Source organism: Pempheris klunzingeri, chromosome 6, assembly GCF_042242105.1.
Source record: "Pempheris klunzingeri isolate RE-2024b chromosome 6, fPemKlu1.hap1, whole genome shotgun sequence".
Classification (NCBI taxonomy): Eukaryota; Metazoa; Chordata; class Actinopteri; order Acropomatiformes; family Pempheridae; genus Pempheris; species Pempheris klunzingeri.
The window spans coordinates 19,827,776-19,851,432 of NC_092017.1; the positions used below are offsets into that span (position 1 = coordinate 19,827,776).

A 23,657-nucleotide genomic window follows, 5' to 3' on the forward strand; every position below is an offset into this window, starting at 1 on the left:
TAAGGCATACTTTTTACTATAACCCTCGAGACTGTTGCAGCACTGTTTAGACACGTGTGGTCGCGTGTGTCAAACTCTGTCAAAGACAGCAGAGGACAGAAGCAGCGTGGCAGTAAATGACTCCAAAACGTGGTAGAGACTCTCAGAATAGTTTTTTATTACATGACTATTTTGGTACATACATTTACCCCTTAGTGTGGCGTTAAGAGTGTGGCTTCTGAGATTTACTTGCCAAACAGAAAATTTACCCACGTTTGGTGCTTGGCGGGTGTTTCTTTCTGAGCCTGTTTATTGGTGAAATAAAATTTGTTCTCATGCTGTAAAATGTGAAAATGTTTGTGTCATAAGGGACAACTTAGACATGCAGAGATACAATTTAAAAAGTATCACCTGAGAAATGCGAGTGACTGTGTCCAAAAAAAAGAGCACAAAGAGCTACTGTGAATGTGTAGTCGGCCACAAATGTTTTATCACTTAAGAGTTGATCCTTGCTCAGATGACTTTGTCAAATGAATTAAATCTGATTGTACATTAACAGTTAAGTTTGTCCAAACTAAACTGTAACTCCATTGCTGAATTTAAACTTGGCTTTTTCCTGTTGGTTTATTGTGTGTGTGTGTGTGTGTGCGCGTGAGACACTCAAATACAACACACACAGTCAAAGAAGTTCAATACGACTTTAGTTTTTTGGTCACGTTAAACTAAAAGGGATCAAGTTGATGTTGATTTAAAACTACTTTTTGTGAAGTGAAGTTAAAGAAAAGGGCGATAAGACATTTTTGTTCCCTGTTCATTTTTAACAAAGGAAGTGCTGAGAGCATTTCCTGTGTTGTAAATTGAATAATACATTCATTGGTTACAGGTTAAATTGGATTAGGAAAATGTGTAGCGTTGCATGACACACAAGTTGTTTGTGAGAATCTGTTGACTTTTGAGTGGTTTTATCTCTTTGCTAGATCTAATCAGGTTGTGTAGTGTATGTGTTTGGACATGGCGCCTGACAGACTCTCACACTGCCAAGTCATGAGACTCTGAATTTATAGCATCACTGGCTATAAATCCAATTACTTGTGCTTGTTATTGTTGCTGCTGTTGGTAACAACAGGCAGTGCCATTTTAGAGTGAGGAACTATTTTCTGCTGTGTTTTTGTTTTAACTTCAGCTTTTGAACTCAGGAATTAAGAATGACATTTGTAAAAGTTTGTTTGACATTTCTTTTGAATTAGTGACTAATTATTTTCAATTTAAGGGAAACTTTATCATGAATCTGGTTAAAGGAGTCACTATACTGCTACAGAATTAACCTTTTATGTTTTTGTTACACCTGGCACTAACATGCAATCTGTATCTGGATATCCTGTCTGGATAAGGACAAACATGTTGTTGCGAGGTGTAAAGGCATGCAGAACACATTGTGATGGTACTGCTAAGTCTGCTTCTTCCTCAACGCTCAGACTATAGAAGTAGAAGCTGCTATTCTTACTTTAATATATCCACTATAAAGTGCCCAGAATGCAAAGTGTCCCATTTTATAGTTGTGAAAATTACCACTGTGACTCCACGCCTGTGAGTGATGATGCCTAGTGATGATTGATTTATGCCTGGTTGCAATGTGCTGGAATTCACTTGGCTTTAAAAATGAAGTAGGGCAGAAAACGCATGTGTGCTTAACAAAGTTAAAAATCCTGTAACTTTTTGTAGCTCTCAAAAACTGTTTTCTGACATTTATAATTCTTTACCTTTGCAGGCGGGCCAGACAGCATTGATGCTAGCTGTTAGCCATGGTCGGCAGGAGATGGTGCGGGCGCTGCTGGAGTGTGGCGCTGATGTGAATGTGCAGGACGACGAGGGCTCCACGGCTTTGATGTGTGCAAGCGAACACGGCCGTGCTGAGATTGTCAAACTGCTCCTGGAACAGCCTGGTTGCGATATATCCATTGTTGATAATGTAAGGCATTTACATTTTAGTCATTCAGTTGATGCACTCATTGAGAGAAACTTCCAGTAACTTACCCTGAGCTTACAGATCAAGCCAACTGTTGGATCTCTGACTGCCGAAAACATCGGAGTGCTTTCTCGTCTGGGATTCAGCTTAATCTGTGCTCAGGAAACAGCTCCTCATGGGAAATTCCTCTATGCAGTTTCTTCTGCTTGTCACCTCTTTTTCTCCTTCTCTTCTTTCGTGTTTTTCGTCATTAGCAAGATGAGCTGAGAGCTTAAGAGCCATGATCAGATTAGTTTCATCTGTTCTCTACAGAAATCAGTGCTGTTTACAGGAAACACAATCACAGGGCTACTCATTAGCCCCCAGGGGATGAATGAAAAACCCACATCTCCTCTGCTCACGACCACAGACGTGCAGATTTCAGACACACTGCCCGGCAGGCTTTTGCATGAGTCCTCTGCCTACTACCACATGACCCACAGACAAGTCAGCAGTAACTGTTGATTACATAAAAACTGTGCTGATCAAAAAAACAAAAGGTGCAAATGTCCATTAGTGATAAATTTCAGTCTCTGAAAGATCTAGACTGTACATGATTGACGATTTTGTCATCCCATTGACGGATAACCCACTAAATTTCAGTGGTATCATTTACTTTTCTCAAAGAGCAGAAATCTTACCTCTTCTCACTGCTGCTTGTGACATTTTTCATTTTGGTTTTTGTTAATCTGCATAGCCGTGTGTTTGTAAAGTGATTTTACAGAGGATTGGTCTGGATGCTTGAAGAGAGGCCAGCAGACAGATATTTGAGCGTTCACATGTGTGCCAGAATGAGTTGGCCATTCAGTGCCGGCAGCTCCTGGGTTGTGTTTCAGTGCAGCGCAGCTGGAATGAGAGGTGGACTGGGGAGGGGGGTGGGAAAACATTTGGAAAAGCCCCCAGCCCTGAAAACACAGAACAGCATGACAAACCATGACTGTAAGAGTTTTATGTACAATGCCGTTGTTGAGCTTAACTAGAGGTGTAAGGCTACACCACTATTTTGGTTGTGTATGCTCTATGAATGAAATAATTTCTGTTGAAAGTGTACTGAGTGGGACATTTTACAGCAGGAACATTAATTTTAAGTCAAGCTTCTGTCATTTTCTCTGCTATACTGAAACTAAAATCAGTTAGATTCGATTTTAAGTACCTTTACACCCCGACTATAAACCAGAGAAACTTGTACTAATTGCAGAAGGATAAAGCTATGAATATTACTCAGTTTTACAGGGCCAAAACCAGAGGATCTTAATCTACTTACTGCAGACTTACATAGTGTACATGTAAAAGCGGGCATGAATGTTCTGGCTGTTAACAGGCCAATCAATGATGCATGATGGTGATGTGACTTTTGGAAATGAAAGAATTCAGACAGACAGAGGCATGGTTATGAAGTACAGTGTGAGTTGTTCCTTTTTCCACACTCTAACACACACTGTATTGTAAGTCAATCACATGGTCCATCTCAAACTGTAAAGCTCTGTCTCATGTTTTAAGGGTCAATTAACTCACTTTTCCTCTCTGTCCTTCCCCTTCTGTATCTTTTTCTCCCTCTCTCCTCTGCCTGTAGGATGGCAGCAATGCTCTGTCCATTGCACTGGAGGCATCTCACAATGACACAGCTGTGCTGCTCTACGCCCATATGAACTATGCTAAGACCCAGACTGCTGTGGTGAGTCCACCCTCCCGCCCATCTCCTCCTCTGTGTAGATGGGGGAAGTCACACATGGTGGATATAATGACTAATTTCTCATTATCATTTTTTACTCTATAGCACAGTAAAGAACACATCTAAAAAAAAATCTGGCTTACCTTACAACAAAGTCACCTCTAGTTTTAATGCAGACTTGTCTCCTTGAATTTTTTTCTTGTGAGAGTAAATATCAACATTCAGAGTCGAGAGTTTACTTTTTAGATCACAGTATTCACTTTTGGGGTCACAAGCTGAAAGGTTTAAAGCCACCGGCTTTGGATCTGCTTAGAGGTGACATGCTAGCAGGCTGAAGTCTGTGCAGGTCACAGTCACAACATAACTGTACAGTGAGCAATGTTTCTTGTATTTAAAGTGGGAAGGATCGGTTCCATGGCAGCCCTCCAAGCTTTAGACTGGGTGTGGGCAGCACTAACTGAAGGCGCGCTGCTGCCCCCTAAAGGTGTTAGCTAGCTCCTGTGAATAGTGTTTTCTGTTTGAGTGCAGAAAACTGAATATATTAAATACTACACAATATACAATATTTACATTAAATCAACATACCAATAACAGTCAATAATGAAGAAACCTTTGCCTCAAGATTTAATGGATCTAAACCCATCAAACTATTTAAGAAATAAAGAATTCCATCAACGTGATTCAAAAGTTAACCTTGTTCTTCACATTGTGTTTTTTAGGGAAGTCCTAAGACACAGCCAAGGAGCCCCACCAGCCCCCACAAGCCCTGGCCTTCAGACTGATAGGATTACAGCCGCTGATGGAGGCTGATCGACCAGCAAACATAACTGGATCTGAGCTGTGAAAAGCTCCACTGGAATTCACTTAAATAAATATGTATTTATATATTGCCATATGTCCTGCATTTATAAGTACTGTTAATATAAGAATATTATTTTTCCATAAAAGTCATGAATGGTTATATTATATACTTGACTAATATGAGCTCCTAGCATGTCTAAATGAGGTCTTCTGTGCTTGTGCTTTTTTTTCTGAGACAGAGGATGAGGCCTTACATTTATTATTTGCACTCCACTAATATTTTACTGTTAAAGGCAACACACCCACGATGCACATCAAATAACCTGCACCCATTATTTTATATAGCGCATTGGCTGCCTGGACTGGCACATCCTGGTTTCTCTGCCATGACTACTTCTGTCTGACTACATGTTTGAGTGACATGTCATGCATGTGTACTACAGACATCAAATGGCGCTAATGACAGTGTGTGTTGCCCTCTAGTCTTCCCTTTCTGTCCTGCCTTGGTCAACTGATCTGTGAACCTCTTCATCTTCATAGTCTGCACTAACTGTCTGTGCATTGTATGTTCATATAAATATGTTTGTATAAATATATACAGTATATATACATATTCATGTCTGAAATAAACATATTTACTTAGAAGCTGATGTTTCTGCAAGCATTGCAACATCTTTTAAATGATATGAATGAACAACTGTTCTTTACACTGGGTAAAGTAAAGACCATCTCTTCCTGACAAGATGTCCTTCTGTGCTGGATAATTTGGTTCCAAAAAGGGTCTCAACGTCACTCATGTTGTTGGTACATGTTGCTACTACTTAACCAGCCCGAAAAGCATTAGCAACCCAAACTCACGGTTTTACTGTGAATTAATCATAACATTACACTCCTGCCTGGGCTGAACAGAGGGACAAATGGAGCTGTTCACTTGAATTTTGAAGCCACTGCATCTGGAAACACAGACGCATTAATTTAACATGATAAATACGATTGATGCATCTTCAGAAAAACAGAAAGATGAGTAAACACAAGTAATTCCAAGAATTGTTAATGACACTGTGTCAACAATGAAAACCATTGTATAAATAAGTGTCTTCCTATCCTGCTCCTGGGGGCCCACTGCCCCCCAAACCTGATGACCCATTCATTTGAATCTGGTGTGTTGGAGCAGGAAAACATCTAAAACATGCAAGGCAGAGGGCCCCAATGAAGCAGGACTAAGAAACACTGGTAGAGATTGTGCTGAAATAGGTCTTAATCTTAATAGGTACAAAATAGATGGGGCATGTGCTAGATTTTTTCTCTTTAAAAACAGACATGTATTAGCAGTGGTGAAAGAAATAATCTTTATTTATATAGCGCCAATTCATAACAGTCTCAAGACGCTTTACAAAAGAGCAGGTAAGACCAAACTCTTTAATTAAGAGAGAGACCCAACGATTCAGGAATTCAAAATTAAGGACTCAAGAATCCCCACATGAGCAAGCATCAGATATTATATTAGGCAACAGTGGCAGGAAAAACTCCCCTTTAACAGGAAGAAACCTCGAACCTGAAGATACTCAGATCTCACCAGTATCATAGTGTAGAAATACTGTGATACAAGTACAAGTCCTGCATTCTAACTTTTTCTACAATTAAAGTACAAAAGTATAAGCATCAAAATATACTTAAAGTACCAATAGTACTCATTATGCAGAATAGCCCATTTCAGGCGGGTGACATCCTAGGTTGGTAGATAATCAATCACAGGGCTGATGCATACAAACAGACAATTATTCACGCTCATATTCACATTACGGTCACTTGAGAGCCACCAGTTAAGCTAATATGCATGTCTTTGGACTGTAAAGGAAGCTGGAGTCCCGCAGCAGTGGTGGAATAACGTGGCAAACTGTGAAAGTTTATAGTTAGTTCAAAGACTTCAAATCTTTTAGAGGATCTGCAGTGGGATACGTTTCCTCTAAATACTATGGCTCTGTGGTATACAATGTTTTAGTTGTCAATGTCTTAGGTTAGGATTACTTACTTTACTTTTAAATAAATAAAACAGGATGGATAGTACCCTGACATTTCCATGCATGAAAAATTATGAATAGTTGTGGTCATTAGTAAAGGCAGCATTGTGACAGTCAGCAAGCTGGATCTGATACACGCCTACACATTCATGCTTCGCAGGATGAAACAGTTAAGAATCAGTTAACACAAAAATAAATAAAGCTATCAATTGTTAAGTATGACCCCGCTAGTTGCCTTTATAAACTCATTCACAGATCTTTGATAAATGTAAGTGAAGCCAATCGTGAGGTAGTACATTATAGTGTTATCCTGGTCAGGGTCATGAGACCTGGAAGCATAGACAAACACGATTAAATTCGATTGATCTGCTTGGACTTGAACCCAAAAACCTCTTGGGTGCTTGGCAACGTTGACACTGAGCACAACAATAGAAAACAGCTGATCACAAAGTAACTCCTAGAAAGCATCATACCGTGAGTGTAAAAGGATTTCCCAGTCATGCTCTTTCACCACAAATCCTTATCATAGTCCTTAAATGTTAAGTCTGATCCCATCCCATAACATAACATTATTTGCATAAAATACATTGTAACTTTCCTTGGATTATCCCATAATGTCTTATCTTGTGTCTATTGTTTTGTATCTTTGTGTACTTAATGAATAAATATAAATTTGCCACTTGCATATTCTTACAAAAAGATCAACACCGTGTCATTAAGACGCCATTTTCCATAACTCTAATTATGATGACTTTGGCTTTGTATGGTTTCTATTATAACTTAACCAAGTGGCTCCATTTTACTGCCTCATGTAGCTGCCTTCATGATAATAATATTTGTGACCCGGGTCAACTTTTTTTGCACATGCTACAGAAAACAGTGTATATGATTAAATGAGTGGCAGTTGTTCAAGTAACTTAAATCTAGTATTAAATGAAGTAACTTGAATGCATAGGACATTTAAGTATTTTAAGTGGACAACTGTTTTAACCTATCACTATGAATGCTGATTGGACAGTGTAATAGCTAGAGGATAATGACACTAGCATTTTCAATGGTTCCATATAAACCTCATTTTCACTATGTAGTTCTGTCTCAAATGGAGCTGGATTCCAGTGGGAAAAATAAAGGCTTGATATATGGCACAAAGGAAGTGCTTCAACCATTGAGTAACCAAACCATCATTCAGATAGCACTGTTTGTACTAATTACATAAATAACACAATCTGCCTACATATATGCAACCAGATCTTTTACTCTGCCTTGATCACTGCAGTGAGAACAGGGTTTCTCTTTCAAATTGGGATTCTTACAGCTGTATGTTACTTGATCAGTAAATAACACTACCCGTCTACCTTATAATACATCTGGATGTTTTACTCTGTTATTATCTTAACACTGAGATTGGGTTTTGATCAGTTTTTTGCAGTGGCCTTTCTAAAATGTGCAATCGTGAATGTTACTATCTTCTGTTATGTTAAAGGAGTTAAGATGCAGAAGAAGATGCTGACACAATCTACTGCCTTTGTGACAGCGACACAATACAGCAATTTCTTAGACTTGAAATCATGAGATCAGTCAGGTGGCTAAGCTCCAAAAGAATCTCAAATTGATTTGTATGGTAATTGGATACCTTCTCTGGAGAGTTAAGACCAACAATGGACAATTACCCAAGCGTGTAAATTCTTAAATTCTCCTGCATGAATGTATTGGCTTAAGGGGCCAAACGACCCCACAGCCTGATGACACCACATCAGACTTTAAAAATCAGGAGACATCCTCTCTGAGACCACAGAGCCAATAGTGCACTATCAGGCCTGTTTCATTGTGTCCTGCAGTGTCTTCCACTGAAAGTAGATCTAAGAGCCAGAATGGAGTATCATCATGATTCAGACATGAATGAAGTAGGTGTCCTGTACAAGAACATGTGCATCGAGTCTAAACACAATGGTTTGTGCACAGAGGAGAAGGGCTCCAAGGACTCTGCAGATTCAAACAAGCTGACTCGCATCAAGAATGCTTATAGCACCATGCTGAGTGAGCTTGGAGAGGACGTCGACCGGGAGGGACTTCTACTTACACCACTACGTGCAGCTAAAGCCATGCACTTCTTCACTAAAGGCTACAAAGAATCAATTGCAGGTGGGTACAGTCTTAAGGATGACAAACATTTCTCTCGTGCTGAACTAGATAATTGTCTTAATATATTCAAACTATATCATATTTTTGCTAAAATAAGTTGAAAACCGTATACTATACTATGAGCAAGTCAAGAAAGGCAAATGACATTTCAACACTATTGTACTGACTGTCCCATAGTCACATCATATGTTGAAAGCAGGTCTGCTCTCACTTATCATCATGAGGCTAAATGCTACATCCTAACTGATGTCAACATCACCTGTAATTTTGTCATTTCATCCTTTGCTCCAGTATTAATACAGAATGTTAAACATTTAATCTCCTCACAGATATCTTGAACGATGCCATCTTTGATGAAAACCACAATGAGATGGTGATTGTGAAAGACATTGACTTGTTCTCTCTCTGTGAACATCACATGGTGCCCTTCTTTGGCAAGGTAATTTAATAAAGTCATTCAAGCCTGAAAAATGATATTTACTGCATCTACTGATATGGACTTTTATGGACTTCAGTTTTTTTCTACATTGACAACAGCTGTTAATCTTAACAAATTGTATATGACAATGATCTTTTTTGCAAGAATACACATTAATAGGGAATATTGCATGTTAACACACACTGATGATGATGTTGATGAAATGCTTTGTTTCAATGTTTCAGGCTCATATAGCCTATCTCCCAAACAAGAAAGTGGTTGGTCTGAGCAAGCTTGCACGGTAGGTGATTCAAACACACACACACACACACATATATATATATATATATAAACACACAGACATCTGTGTCATTCTCATTTCTTTCTTTCAGAATCGTTGAGATCTACAGCAGGAGACTTCAAGGTAAAACACTGCTCACAACACTTATTTCTCCATTCATTCATAGTCTTTGTGTATGTATTCTTTTAATTTCTGTGTTACTGTCTCCACAGTTCAGGAGCGTCTAACCAAGCAGATTGCTTCAGCCATCTCTGAGGCGTTGGAGCCTGCTGGAGTAGCGGTGGTGATTGAGGCTGCGTGAGTATTCAGCTTTTGTTTCATCCATATTAGACTTTGTTTTTTTTTTTCTCTTTTGGATAAACAAGTACGCGTATTGAACTTTGTCATAGTATCGTACTTTGATAGTATTAGATACATTTGCATGCAAGATGCCCAAAGATGTTGAAACAAAGATGTTGTCTTATCTCTCATTTCTGATATCTTCTGGATTCTGTACAAACATGCTTAACTTGCTCTTTGGGGTTTTACAGTAATTTTAATTTTAACAACCTCCTTCGTGTATTTCAGCCACATGTGCATGGTGATGAGAGGGGTGCAGAAGATGAATGCCAGCACTGTTACCAGTGTCATGCTGGGAGCATTTAATGATGATCCCCAGATCAGGAAGGAGTTCCTTGCTCTCACAATGAAGAAGTGAATCGTTTCTACGTTCAACGAAAAAAATTGTTCTAACAACACGTTGATTTGTGCATCTCAGCCAGTTTTACTTTGAGTATATTGAAAATCCATAGAAAATAAACATGATAATGAACATGAAAACTATTTCATAGTTTATGTGTCTCATTATTTGCCTTATAGCAAAAATATCTAGATGGTATTGTGTGTCCTGCATGCTGTTATGCACTGTGCATTATACTAAGTGATACTACAGCATTTATCTTTACCGGGGATCATATTTTAAATGAATTTTGAAACAACTAATCATTCAGTCACTCAGTTCAATAACAGGAATCACACACAATCATGTACAACACAAACTATATCAAAAAGAGGCATCACTGAACTGCACTGTCGCCTTACATCAGAGGTATAACACGCTGCTTTTGGTAGGATTCACCAGTGTATTGTGTGTTATTCTCCACCGTATTCAATTTGCACATAAATACACGATTCCTTCTCCCTGCCTGACATGCAAGTACATTTGTGCTGACAAATATTCAGTATGACTACTACAAAATCATGACATACATGGTAGCATCATGGCGTCTTTCTAAGCTCTCGTATAGCTGTAAACTCTGAACAGCCAGACCATCACAACAGTTGAGCACTTTAAATTTATTTACATGCTTGCTCAGTAGATTTTGGGAAACAATATTTCTAACCTCTTTACATCTAATTATCATGCTATTAAATTTGATGCCTGAGTCACCACTGTATTGGGAGCATTTACTCAACAGCAGTTGAAGACCAGCACTGAGATGACATAAGTGTGTCATATCATCTGTAATTATGAGATTAACAAAGACACAATTTTTAAAACAAATGCTAAGTATATGTTACACATAAGATGTGGTAAATTGCCAGAACTGGAAGATTCATCCATCGCCTACATAAAATACGAAAGGATATGTTGATACTGTGGTCTTAACGATGTGTAAAATAAAATGTAATTCTAATCTAATCTAATCCTCTGCTCTCCTAAATATTTTGTGGCAACTATTGTTTAAAAATGGTCAAATTCAGATACTGATTTGAACAGAAATGAGCATGGAGCTTTATATGATGAAAACATCCTTTTGATAATGTCTTTATGATTTCAGAATGTTTTGAATTTGTGGATTATAGACATGTTATGAAATTTATCATATCACAGAGGAATCTAGGAAAACATGAACATATAGTTGATGGCAATTACAATAAGTGCAGTTTTTCCTTTTACAGGAAAGTTGCACATTTACATATGCTGGGCTACAAAAAAAAAATCAGTTTGAGATAATTAACAGATACATGATGATGAATGCATTGCACATGCACTGCTAGAGGCCATGGCTCATAATAAAAAGGTAGAAATACATGTAAAATCTGTTAAAGACTTTCCATTAGAATTACACAGTATCAGACTGCCGAGTAATGACGAAGATGATTATGTATGACAGAATATTATTCATAAAATGAAAATAAAAATGCTGGGCATGGAGTAAAATTGCAGCGGAATAAGCAGCATGCTTTAAAAATAAATGTCTTTCCTTTGCACAACAGTCACAATTTATTAAATTATTAATGTATGGACCTAGTTCACTATAACAGAACCTGTATAAGATCGCTAGAACTAGGCTGTGTCATGAGCTGAATTTCACCAAAACAACAAGCAATATCTTACAAACCATATATTCCACAATTTGTCCAGATAACTAAAATACAGCTAAGTCACAGCGTGCAGACCTGCATTTCATGAAAACCAGAAATCCAAAGAGACCAGACAAATCTGTTTTCTGTTAGTAACTGCTCTGGCTGGGGTATCATGGAGGGAGTAGGGGTGGTGGTGGTGGGGGGGCTGTGTGTGCTGTTTTGTCTACAGTGCAGTAACATTTTTTTAACCACTTACTTCCACACCACTTCTTTCATTATGCTGATCTGTGAAGTGGAACGCAACGCTGGCAGAGTTGAGAGGTCAGGGGTTCCCGCTGCCTAGATACATACAGTCTAATATTAGAACATTTCCTTGATTTGTTAGCAGCATCTCTGCTGACTCTCGAGCACATGGCAACAGCCCGGCCAATAGGATTTCAGGAGATCACTAAGCCCCTTGCTCTGTATAGCAACAGTGGCATCCTTCCCTTATTTATTTATATAGGAGTTTTTTTCCCACCGACTCATTCTCATGCTTCTGTCCCCCCACTGTGCAGCCACACTGTGCTCTCAAACTGTGAAAAAGAGTTACATTACGAAGAGTAGTGCTGCTCTTTTACTTTTACCTTTCCTTTACCTGCATAAGCTAAAAACTACATTACTTTTAGATCTTTTTTCATATCTATATCATTTTAATTTTTTTTTTGTATTTTTCTTCTTTAATACTGCATCCCACAGATCAGTGGAGTTTTTTTTTTTTAAGTAAACAAGTGGAAAATGTCTTGGAGAATGCTTGATTTTCATGAAGACATGTGGAGCATCGAAGAAGAGGGGAGGAAATACCCAGAGGAATGGCATCGTCAGAAAATGTGGCACTCAGAGGGGACGGACACCAACCAAATGGAGAGGATCTTTAAAAGATGGAGGACACAGGAGGCAGTACGGGATAGGAGGAGTGGTGGAGGGTGAGGAGGGGTGGAGGAACATCGGATGGCGTGAGGACCGAGGCCTGTGGTTGGTTTGATCTGACCCACGTGTGCGTTCAGCCACGTCTCTTTGCCGCTTCATGGATGTCGATGAAACGTTTGCTTTCCCTGCTGTCCGGTCCGTTCTGTCTTGGCCCAGGTAGGTGCGCACCGTCCCGTCCTGCCGAGTTCCCCGTTGATGTTTAATTTTTTCATTTCTGTTATCTACACCAGAAGTTGCCATTTTGAAACTTCCGTGCATGTTTAGCCTTCATATCTCTTCGTCATTCCAAGCTTAGGTACGGGACGATGGAAAGCTTAAAGGCGTTGGGGAAATATGGCGTACATCAGCCGTCCCGCTTTTGGGACACAACTCTGATCGATAACAGACTACGACTAAATATTTAACAAAACAACACAACACAAAACACATTCAGGCGTCAGTCATCAGCAAAATAAATACCTTCAGCATTATCTGCTGGATGCTGCATTGACGATTTCAACTGGCTGACACTCAGTGAAAGTACGTGACATTTTCAGCAGAGCGCTGCTGTAAAATACAACATACGTAATGGGATTTTTATGACTCCAACTTAGCTTCTCACCAATGCTTTCCCTTATGGATCCACCAAACAAATAATACTGCTTGAGCTGATCGACCACTGGTATTTATACTTTGTTTTGATTAGGTCATCATTAAAAACTCAACCTAGTTTGGACACGTAAATTAACATAAACAACGTGTATTGATACTAACAAAGGTTAGACATTACTTGTGAGTGTTGAAAAATAACCCAGCTCTGTGATGTCCCAGATAGATGCATATTGGAAGTTTTTCTTTTTTTGTATTAAAACATGTAAAAATGGACTTAAGTGATAAAAATTGCAGGACTTTGTAAAAAATCCTGTTTTATTAGCTTACATCATCTCAACAAGGACTGGACACCATGAGCAGCGGACATCGAGCCGTGAAGACTTCACGGCTGCATAGCATTCAAAGTATTTTGATGCCGACGCCATTTCCAACGCATCGACTTTTGATCTGCGGTGTTGCATCACTCAGTAAATTTTGATACTAACATACTCTTCTTTTATAGAAACTGACCAAATTCAAGTCATCTGTCTATTCACAACAACAATGGAGATAAAGTAAATGTAACTGACACATAAAACCTGAAAAGTATTAGTGGTCCAGATTTACGAGCAGAAAATTACACGTCAGTGAAATTAAATTATGTTTTTTAGTTAGAGTTGAATTAAAGCAACTATGTTCGATTAAACCTTATGCATTCTGATGGGATCAGATCAATCGTGTTTACAAAAAAAAAAAAATCTAAATCAGATCTCCTATGGTCATTTTCCTCTTGTAGAGCAGCTACAATACCCCCACCTCACATTCCTTCAATAGGATATTGCATTGTAAAGGGTATAGGAGGATAATAAACCGCTGACTAATCCCAGATGCTTGGGAGAGGAAGAGGATTTAGTCCCCCTGAATTCTTTACCATGTAATGGGTTTCATGATATAACACTGTACAGTCATTATATAAAATAGAGTTGACACTGACTTCCCAAAAAGCAAAATCCCATGAAATCCAGGAAATCCCAAAAAGCAATCTCCTGTACTCTCTTGGACATTACACGCACACACTTTTATCTTTTCACTTTAAGGGCGACGCTCGAGGAGTAGAAATTAATACGTTTGGTGAAAGATATACTTGACATGTTGTCGTTTTCTAAAGGAAATATTTGCAAGTGCATTTTCTCCCCCAAGTGCAGATGATCACTGCATTTTTAGGATTTTAAATGCTGATCCTGGGACAAATGAAATAATTTTCATTGTAACATAATCTACTTAAATATTTTTCCAGTCATTCTGTTCGAGCAGATCTTGTCTGTTACGCAGATATTTAATTACCAAATTAACTTCTTATATTTTTCTTAATTCTCTCTGGGACTTGATGAAACATGACTGCTGATTTTCTGTTTTTATTTAGCTTTTGGAATTCCTCACAAGTTGCACGAAAAAGTAGAAAAAGACATTTGAATGATGATGATGAGGATTGCATCTCTGCGTACAGCTTGGTCTGCAATTAATCTGCTCCTCTTGATCACAGTGAGCATTAGACCTTTTTGGCAAATGAGTTGAGGAAATGTTGATTGGAAAATTAACCAGACACAAATGTCTGTCATTTATCAATCAATTCAACAGATTTAAGGTACTTCATCATGCAAAAATCATGTAAAAAAAAAAAAAAAAAAAAAGACATATATTATCTATATAGTCTGAAACACAAAGGGGTAACAAATAAGGGCTTTACAGCCCCAAATTGCAAAATACCAGTAATGTGTCAGGACAGGGGATAGAGTTGTGAAACTGGATCTGCACCACTGATTCTTAAAGTATATCTGTGTCTTTTGTTGGTTTAGGCTTTCTGATATGAGATGGTGTGCAAGTCCTTGAGGAGGAAATCAGACAGTTGTATTTCGGTCTGTCTCTCTCCAGTGGGCTAACAGCTCAATAACTAGTGTCAAGGTGTCTGTGAGGCAGGCACTCAGCTGTTCGGTATCCAGCGGTGGTTGTTCTGGGTAACTCCCAGGTATGAATCCCTTTAAGCCAATGACTGTGAAGCGGAACGGTGCTCAACTATAGAAAACTCCCACGGAGTATATACATTGGAAAACACGGGATCTACTGGCAATGTCATTGCTCTGCTCTGTGATGAGGGTAAACCGGGGGTTCAGGCTGAGGAACATGCTCTACCTCCACAACACAGGGCAGCCCTGAACTCTGCACCGTCACCCTCTCTCCCCTCAGCCATGAGTGTAACTGTAAGCTGATAGTATGTGATCTACAGCGCCGTGGCTCCTACCATCCTGCTGCTTCACCATCTAGATATAACCTAGCTGGACTATTCACTCTGTAACGTGAAAATGGCAGAAGAGGGTTTCCAGCTCAGAGCATTCGACAGCAAAGACTGCACAGAGGACAACGAGCTCCAGCCAGCTGATTTCCCAACGTCATCACTAGCATCCCTCCATCTCAGGGACGACGCTGTGGTCATCAACACGAGCACCAACCATATGGTGGATAATCCTGAGCCCCATTCTGTATTTGCTGTGATGATGTCATTACCGCTTAACCAATCACAACAGCAGGCAGACACATCCACGGCTACAAGGCCTGAGCCTTCATCAGCAGTTCAAGGTAAGATTAAAGGTGCTGTACTAAGAATTTTTAAGCAGCAATACTGATTTTTTACTGATATTATTATAAAGAACATGATGCAGAGCAAAGGTGTTGGCTTTTCTTAGGGGTCTTCTCAGCGTTTTTTGAGCAACAAAAGCAGCAGATTTCCAAACCAAACCACTGCTACATTTAATGAGCCTTTAGACAGTCTTCAGGCTTTCCTGTCCATCAGGAAATCTATCGGACGTAAATTTCTTCTTTGAAGGCGTGTGTTAATAAGCGTTGCGGTTACTCCGCTGGGTGATAGTAACATGTACAGTGTTGTTATCAATGATAGGTGGCAATCATGCATGAAGTAGCGAAGTAAAGTTATTTCAGTCATCCAGGGTTCAGAGTAAAGTCACATTCATTTTTAGCAGCAGAGAGTATTATTTGACAGGCAGTTGGTACCATTTCACTGCCTGGATAAGCATGAAACATATTAAATAAATGGATATGAAAATAATATGCTTCTTTGATTTAAAAAAAATAAAAAGAAAAGAGTCAAGGTACAAGTCAACACCAAAGAAGAACTTTGCACAGAAAAAAAATCCACAGGAAAAAATAACTTTGTTATAATAATAAAAAAAATTCAGTGAATGAATTCAGTAAAAATGAGACAGTATTTAGTTTTAGAGGATAAATATTTCTGCATTTGCCACAGACACTGTTGTCACAGAAACAGTCACTAAGGGACTTGATTTCTGAGAAACAGTGAAAACATTTGTAACTAATGACTGTAACAACCCTACAATAGACTATCGTTAAATTATATGGAGGAGTCTGCTGGCAACATTACAGTTTCTCAAAGCCCTGGGTGGCATCTTCAAATTCAATGCTTTGTATGACAGTCCAAAACAAAATGATATTGATATTCTGTTTGCTATGCGAAAGACAAAGAAAAATTATTCAATTGATGAATTAATTATCAAAATAATTGGCAATTAATTTCAGGTTGACCAATCAATTCACCATTTTAGTTCTAGAGAAGAAAAATTTCACTAACTCGAAGACAAATGGTGGCAGCTGGGCTTAGTGAGTTCAATACTTCACCTAGATTCAGGATTTATTAGATGCTGAGCTTTTATTGGGTTTTCATAGCGGGCACGTTCTGACAGAGCTTCACTGTTTGCAGGCCCTCGGTTAATGAGTTTACGCCCTTTCTAATTTTACAACAGCATACGTATGATTCCTCAAGCATACAGCTCTGGCTGCAGCAGCGATTGAATGCATCTCCAAACATGCCATCACAAGTACTGAAGGGATGATTTACATCAACTGTTAACAACATGCCTCTCACTACACACGTGTGTCAGCGCATGTGTGCATAGTCACACGCTGGTAAACACAAACAAAACACACATACATGTAATGCTTTCAGGAAATGCCTGACGGACAGGTTCTCACCTTTCCCTGACTCTCTAATGGCACATTAACACACACACATACACAAGGACAGTAAACAAAAAAATGGACACAGTGGCACATCAGCTCCTCTGCTTTAGGCTGTCATGGCATCTCGCTGCAGACAGCTGTTGTTTGTTAGGCGAGGCGAGGCAAGGCGAGGTCGAGCACTAAGCAGCGCTGAGTCTGGCTGAGTGTGCCTGAGTGTTGAGGAGTGCCCGTTCTGGTATTTTAGGCAGTCAGACAGTGTCACCTGTCAGCAGACTAGTCTGGACAGAGTCTCCCACATGGTGCAAGACTAAGCAACACAACGATATCTCCCTCTGGAGTCCTTGTCAGTGGGCCAGCAGTGTGTGCTGAACAGCCACAAAGTGCAGATAGCCACGTACGAACTGGCCTCAACTGCCACCAGGAGTAACACTGGGTCGTTGTGTGGTTGATGTTGCAGAGCTCCTTGACACAGAGATGGGCCAAAACGACAGCGAGGCTCAGTCTCACACCCTGACAGCCTTCCTGCAGGAGCTTTCCTCCCCTGTTGATCATGATGATGTGCTTCCTGCCCTAAGAGCCAACATTGCCAAGGAAGCAGGTACTCTCCAGCATCTCTTTGTTCTATTTGTTAGAAGTGTGACGGATCTATTGTAGCTTAATCACTTAAATATGCTAAAATATACGACCTATGCTCTTACAGTGAGTGTTGGCACAAACTGCTGTTGGTTTTATTCCAAATGTAAGCATCCTTCATATTTTCGCTCATTTACTGCCTCGTCTGTAGTTTTTAAAATCAGAACTGTAATCCTGGACATTACACGCTTTTGATCAATAAGGAGGACGTGGCTATGTAACGAGTGAAAAAAGGATAAAAAGATGGAGACTATGATGGATTATCTTTTATGGAAGTAGGATTTTACACTTTGAAGAATAAATGGAAGCAATAAGCATATTTGAAACAAAAATAAGCCCTGATATCTCCAACAATAACACGTGGTAAAAATCACATTTTAATTAAAAAATATGATACTTTCCCATGCTTTGTTTTTTTTGTAATTTTGCATTTGTAACTGAATATTTTATTGCCTTTGTGGTCAGAACTTCAACCCAATAACAACCTACCCACAGCGATGGCAGCATGCGACTCCAGCTCTGATGATTTGTCTGATGCACAGTGGTACTGGGGAAATATCTCGAGGTACTGAATATTTTCATATAGCATGTTGATGATTTGATGTATCACCTGCTAAAATAAGGAGCATTTATCTGTTTCTATTTCATGCAAATTACTTTGAAACATTTACACCCTTTATTTTTGTGCTTGTCCAGAGAGGAAGTAAATGAGATGATGAGAAACACTCCTGATGGCACATTTCTGGTACGAGATGCTTCCAATAGAATTAAGGGGGAATACACTCTCACACTAAGGTAACTACGTTTTAAGATCTTATGTATTGTGAACGCAGCTGATTCAAAACACGGCTCCATCAGGATTTTGGGACAAGTGAACATACTGCATATACTGTTTCCATACGTTTATTACATGAGACGGTTAGCTTGGTTACATTTAGTGAGTGGCATAAGACTGTGTGTGTAATAAAGGTTTTAGCCTTTGAGCTGCTGGTATTGTAATAATTATCAGTACTCTATCTAATGGGAGGGCTATGTTTAACCCAAATCAAATACATGTGGTCAGAAATCAGTTAATATTTCCTGATTTTAAAGTCTTACCTTAGTTTTCTGGTTTAAAAGTCTAAATTTAGTTTTCCTAGTTTTAAAGTGTAACTTTATACATTTCCTGGTTTCTATCTAATTTTAGTTGAATCATGACAGACTAGGTTTCAGATATAAAGCTTTGTTGATTAGAGTTTGGCGCAGACTTCAGCGTTCAGCAACATAACACCACGTCTGCACAGGAGGCGTTTCAATCGTGTTTTTCCAGTCATCCGTCTCACTTCTATCTGAAGGAACAGATATGCTTTGACTTTAATCAATGCTGTCCACACTGTCTTCCGTACACTTGGTTCCTGCTTTATTTGCGTACCTGTACCAAAAGCTCGTCTTTGGCTTTAAGTCTACAGGTTTCTGATTTGTAGGTGTGTTTGTATACACTGTATATTGGTTGCGCGTGTTAAAACTAATCCTTTCTGGGAGCAACACAGTACTGTGGCTGTGAACATATGCACTGTAAATAGTAATGGTGGACTAAAGCTGCTCACTTGCTGCTTTTGCTAAATACAGTTCATTTGAATTGTGAGACGACACTGTGTGGGTTGGATGTTGCAGGGTCTGCGCAGGGCTGCGCTTGGGTGTTGAAGACAATGCATTTACATCAGTGGTTAAGACCAATAAGAAATGCTTCTCATATTTCCATATCTGAAATTCATCACACACTGATCCCACAAGTATGTTGTTGACCGGCTGCTCCTGTCTGCATTAGTGTAAATATATCTTGCACCATCAACACATGTGCTAGAGTTCAGCAGGGCCTGTGAAATTTTTGGATCACAGACCAGCAGGTGAGATTTCCACTTGCCAAAGTGTTTCAGAAAGCAGAATATGTACTATGCAACATATTTGTTTTCTGGAGAAAAAAAAAAATCAAACCACATTCTGCCTCAAGTATGGCAAGAACTTATTTCTTATCAACAAAGCTTTAAATTAAGTTCTTCTTTTAGAGAAAATACACCGCCCAGCTTGTTTAATACTGACATGATAGCGGACTCAACATAACGTTTTACATCAGTGGTGCGAAAATCCCTCACCTGCATATTGTATCATATCAAACCTGCCCAATATTAGATAAACAGTTATGATTGGTTCAGCTGGAAATCTCTCTGAATGGGAGGGGGGGCAGATGCATCTGTCAGAGCAAATAAAACATTTGACTACAACCACCCTACAAAAGCACAGAGGGTCTATTCGTGTTCTGTGTGCTCTCAATGGGACTCTTGGCTGCAAGTGTGATGGTTATTATGCTTTGACTTTTGCAGAAAAGATGGCTCCAACAGACTGATAAAGATCTTCCATCATGGGGGGAAGTACGGCTTTTCTGAGCCACTTGCCTTCCCCTCAATGGTGGACCTGATCCAGTATTACCAGAACAAGTCTTTGGCTCAGTACAACTCCAAACTGGACACACGGCTACTTTACCCCTTATCCAGATACCAGCAGGTGGGTTTATGAGGCCTAAATCTGTGAATGTCTGCGGTCTTATACCATATTATAATATTACTGAAGAGGTTTATTGTTATCGTTGCAGTATATTTGGTTGCATTAGACCTCATAATGGGCATAATCAACAATGTAGAAGTTCATTTCAAGAATGTTTGTAAAAAAATGTAGTATCAGTGGAAATAACATGAGAAATGTTGCAGCCCCAAAGCCTCTTTTATGTTAGTTTAAATTAGATTAAATGCATCATGGGAAAAAAAACATGGACGTGGTCCTAAACATGTTTTACATTCTCGTTTGTATAGCAGCAGGTTGTGATGGAAGTTGACATTGATGAAGTTGGAGAACAACTGAGGATATTTCATGATCAATACAAACAGAGGAGTAAAGAGTATGACCATCTGTATGAGAAGTTTAACCAAACCGCCCAGGTACAACATCACTAAAACTATTTAGCAAATCTGTGTTTCTAATCTCTGTGTTACTAGTTAAAATGTTTTTCAGGTAAATATTTTACTGCTGGTTGCTTTACCACAACAGACTATAAGGCCTTGAATGTAAAAGTGAAGACATGCTTCCTTTGCTCCTCAGGAACTGCAGAGCAAACGGACAGCTATAGAGGCTTTCAGTGAAATCATCCGCATCTTTGAGGAGGAGTGTGAAACTCAAGAGCGCTACAGCAAGGAATACATCGACATGTTCCTCACATTAGACAGCAGTACAGAGACGGACAAGTATGCTTCCAAATACCAGCCTCGTTCCCCTCCCCATATTGGTCACTTTTTGCGTAGCCTATTTTATTTATTTTCCTCCTCCTCCTCCCTTCTCCCAGGATTCAGAGCAATTCAGATGAGCTGCAGTCGAGGGTGGAGGAGATCCACAACAGCAAGAAGAAGTTGGAGGAGGAGCTGAGGAGGAAGGCGCTGGCTCACATGGAGGTCGACAAGAAAATGAGCAGCCTGAAGCCCAACCTTGTGCAGCTCAGAAAGATCAGAGATCAATACCTGCTGTAAGTTCATCCTCACCTTCCAGATTTTATAGTGGTGGACAAAGGTTTCTTGTACTTTACTGGCTTGCGATTTCACTTTTGGTCCCAAGCTGGCCTGTTTTCAAAAGAGTGAAGGTAGGCTGTAGAGATTATAGATTATAAATAGGTCTGATGTATGAAATCCATCTGAGATATGATAAAATGTTTAGTTGAAAACAATCTGTCACATACCAACGACACAGCTGAGTTGTAAACAGAAAAAGCAATCAGCTGTTCTGTATAGCCACAGCTGTGGATCTTCAGCATGCTCAGTGAAGGATTTATGTGTCCGATATGTGTCTTTCTAGCTGACTCTTGCTCTTTTCTAGCTTCAGTAAAATAACATAAGCAGATGTAGCCTATTCAGGTTTTGATAAAGACGTTTACACATTCAAACATGACAAATACAGCAAGACTCAGGGTTAGACAGAGCTGCTGATATTATAATGCACAACACTCAAAAAGAGAAAAATCCAACTTCTATAATATGACTGCTACATATTCTTAACACTGTAATGACAACTGATTAATTATCTCTGCCAGGTGTAACCGTGGAGGGGTCACATGTTTGGTCATCTGTGTGTGTGTGTCCATAGCTAATCTCTCAAACTACGGAGCCCATCAGCCCAATATTTTGATGGACATTTACCCTGTATCCTTATGACCTTGATCATTTACGATTGAAAAACCTCTTTTATGGATCGGTAGGGGCCGCATGTCATCAACAACTGTCTCAGTTTGACATTACATAGCAAAACAAAATTTGGCTAGGCTAAAAACAAGCCTTATTTAGTCTTTTCCAGGCCACATTTTGGCCTTTGCTGCTGCTAAAAAAATTGACGTCCATATATGGTCTCATTTTGAAATCAAGCATCGGTAGATTAATTCCATACCTGATACGTTGAGTCGCTAAATTTATGCCACAAATGCCACATGAATAAATCCCTATTTCTGTAACCTGAACCGGTGTTAACAGCTGTTTTGCTGAAGTCTGCTCCCCCATCAGATAGTATTTCCCATAGCATTGTCCTCCACAGTTGGGTTTGGCATAGCGGAGGCCTGCTGCAGATCTGCACTCTACTGAGGACACTTTTCTAGTCGGATTTTGTGACGTTCTTCTGTCTTGTTAGAAAAGCCTTCTGTGTCATCTTCTGGCATTTTGTCATTTAATATAATGAAGATAAGATAAGACAAAGGCAGGGGCAAGATAAGCAATAATAATAAAAAATAGTAGAAAGCAGCATGTTGTTTTTTAAAGTCCACATATTGCAGTCTTTTTACTGTGTTTTGTCCATGTTTCAGCTGGCTCACCCAGCAAGGCACTAGACAGAGCCAGATTAATGACTGGCTGGGTATCAGGAACGAGGAAGAAGAGTGAGTATCCTCATTTATCCACATCCACTGATCTTATTGTTTTGAATTAACATGAACAAGTGAAGACTGTACAAGAATATCTTCGATTTAAATTAGCATCCATTTTTTCTAGGAAATAATTATTAGTAGCTGTGAGATGCATGACATTTTTGGGAGAATTTTATAATTCAAGAATACATTTCTAAAGTAAAGTAACCCCAACACCTCTCTGACATCCCTCAGCCCGTACACCCTGGCAGATGATAGTCATCAGGAGGAGAGGAGCTGGTATGTTGGCGGTATGAGACGGAAGGAGGCAGAGGAGCTGCTGAGGGGGAGGAGGGACGGGACCTTCCTAATTAGAGACAGCCAGACTCAGAGAGGCTCCTTTGCCTGCTCTGTTGTGTGAGTACCATTAAATTTGGATCTTTAAGGATTTTAAAATTCACAGCATTTTGCCTCTCCCTAATCCTAACATCCTAACGTGACATGTTTCCTTTCATGCAGTGTGGACGGGGATGTGAAGCACTGTGTCATCTACAGGACGTCCACGGGGTATGGTTTCGCTGAGCCCTACAACCTGTACTCATCTCTGAGAGAGCTGGTCCTCCACTACCGACACACATCCCTGATCCAACACAACCAGCAGCTGAATGTAACCCTGGCCTGGCCCGCTCTCAGCCAGCAGCCCAGCTGAGACACACCAGCATGCCACTCTGATGGCACTTTCCCAAAGCTTCACTGTATTAGCACTGACGACGCACCAATTTGGACACTGTTACCAGGCTCTCACAGAATACCGGTTAGTGTTGCCACCATAAGAGAA

General features: G+C 39.6%; 3 protein-coding genes across 4 annotated transcripts in view; all 3 read left to right on the forward strand.

Annotated features, from left to right (window-relative positions):
* Positions 1-5,101, forward strand: part of kank3 (KN motif and ankyrin repeat domains 3) — a 28,074-nt gene extending 22,973 nt beyond the window's left edge. For both annotated transcript variants that reach the window (XM_070832210.1, XM_070832211.1), the window contains exons 10-12: positions 1,748-1,948; positions 3,558-3,659; positions 4,376-5,101. In XM_070832210.1, coding sequence (XP_070688311.1) covers positions 1,748-1,948; positions 3,558-3,659; positions 4,376-4,438 — 366 coding nt within the window. In that variant the 3' untranslated portion in view covers positions 4,439-5,101. The remainder of the gene's footprint in view (positions 1-1,747; positions 1,949-3,557; positions 3,660-4,375) is intronic.
* A 3,248-nt stretch (positions 5,102-8,349) lies between these two features.
* Positions 8,350-10,036, forward strand: LOC139202666 (GTP cyclohydrolase 1-like). Its single transcript, XM_070832212.1, has 6 exons — positions 8,350-8,620; positions 8,950-9,059; positions 9,284-9,339; positions 9,431-9,462; positions 9,552-9,636; positions 9,907-10,036. The coding sequence occupies exons 1-6, from the start codon at positions 8,350-8,352 to the stop codon at positions 10,034-10,036; spliced, it is 684 nt and encodes a 227-aa protein (XP_070688313.1).
* An 8,359-nt stretch (positions 10,037-18,395) lies between these two features.
* On the forward strand, positions 18,396-23,582 carry LOC139202719 (phosphatidylinositol 3-kinase regulatory subunit beta-like). Its single transcript, XM_070832277.1, has 9 exons — positions 18,396-18,475; positions 18,607-18,705; positions 20,271-20,451; positions 20,757-20,882; positions 21,043-21,185; positions 21,284-21,460; positions 22,781-22,852; positions 23,075-23,236; positions 23,339-23,582. The coding sequence occupies exons 1-9, from the start codon at positions 18,408-18,410 to the stop codon at positions 23,526-23,528; spliced, it is 1,218 nt and encodes a 405-aa protein (XP_070688378.1). The 5' UTR covers positions 18,396-18,407; the 3' UTR covers positions 23,529-23,582.
* The last annotated feature ends 75 nt before the right edge of the window (positions 23,583-23,657 follow it).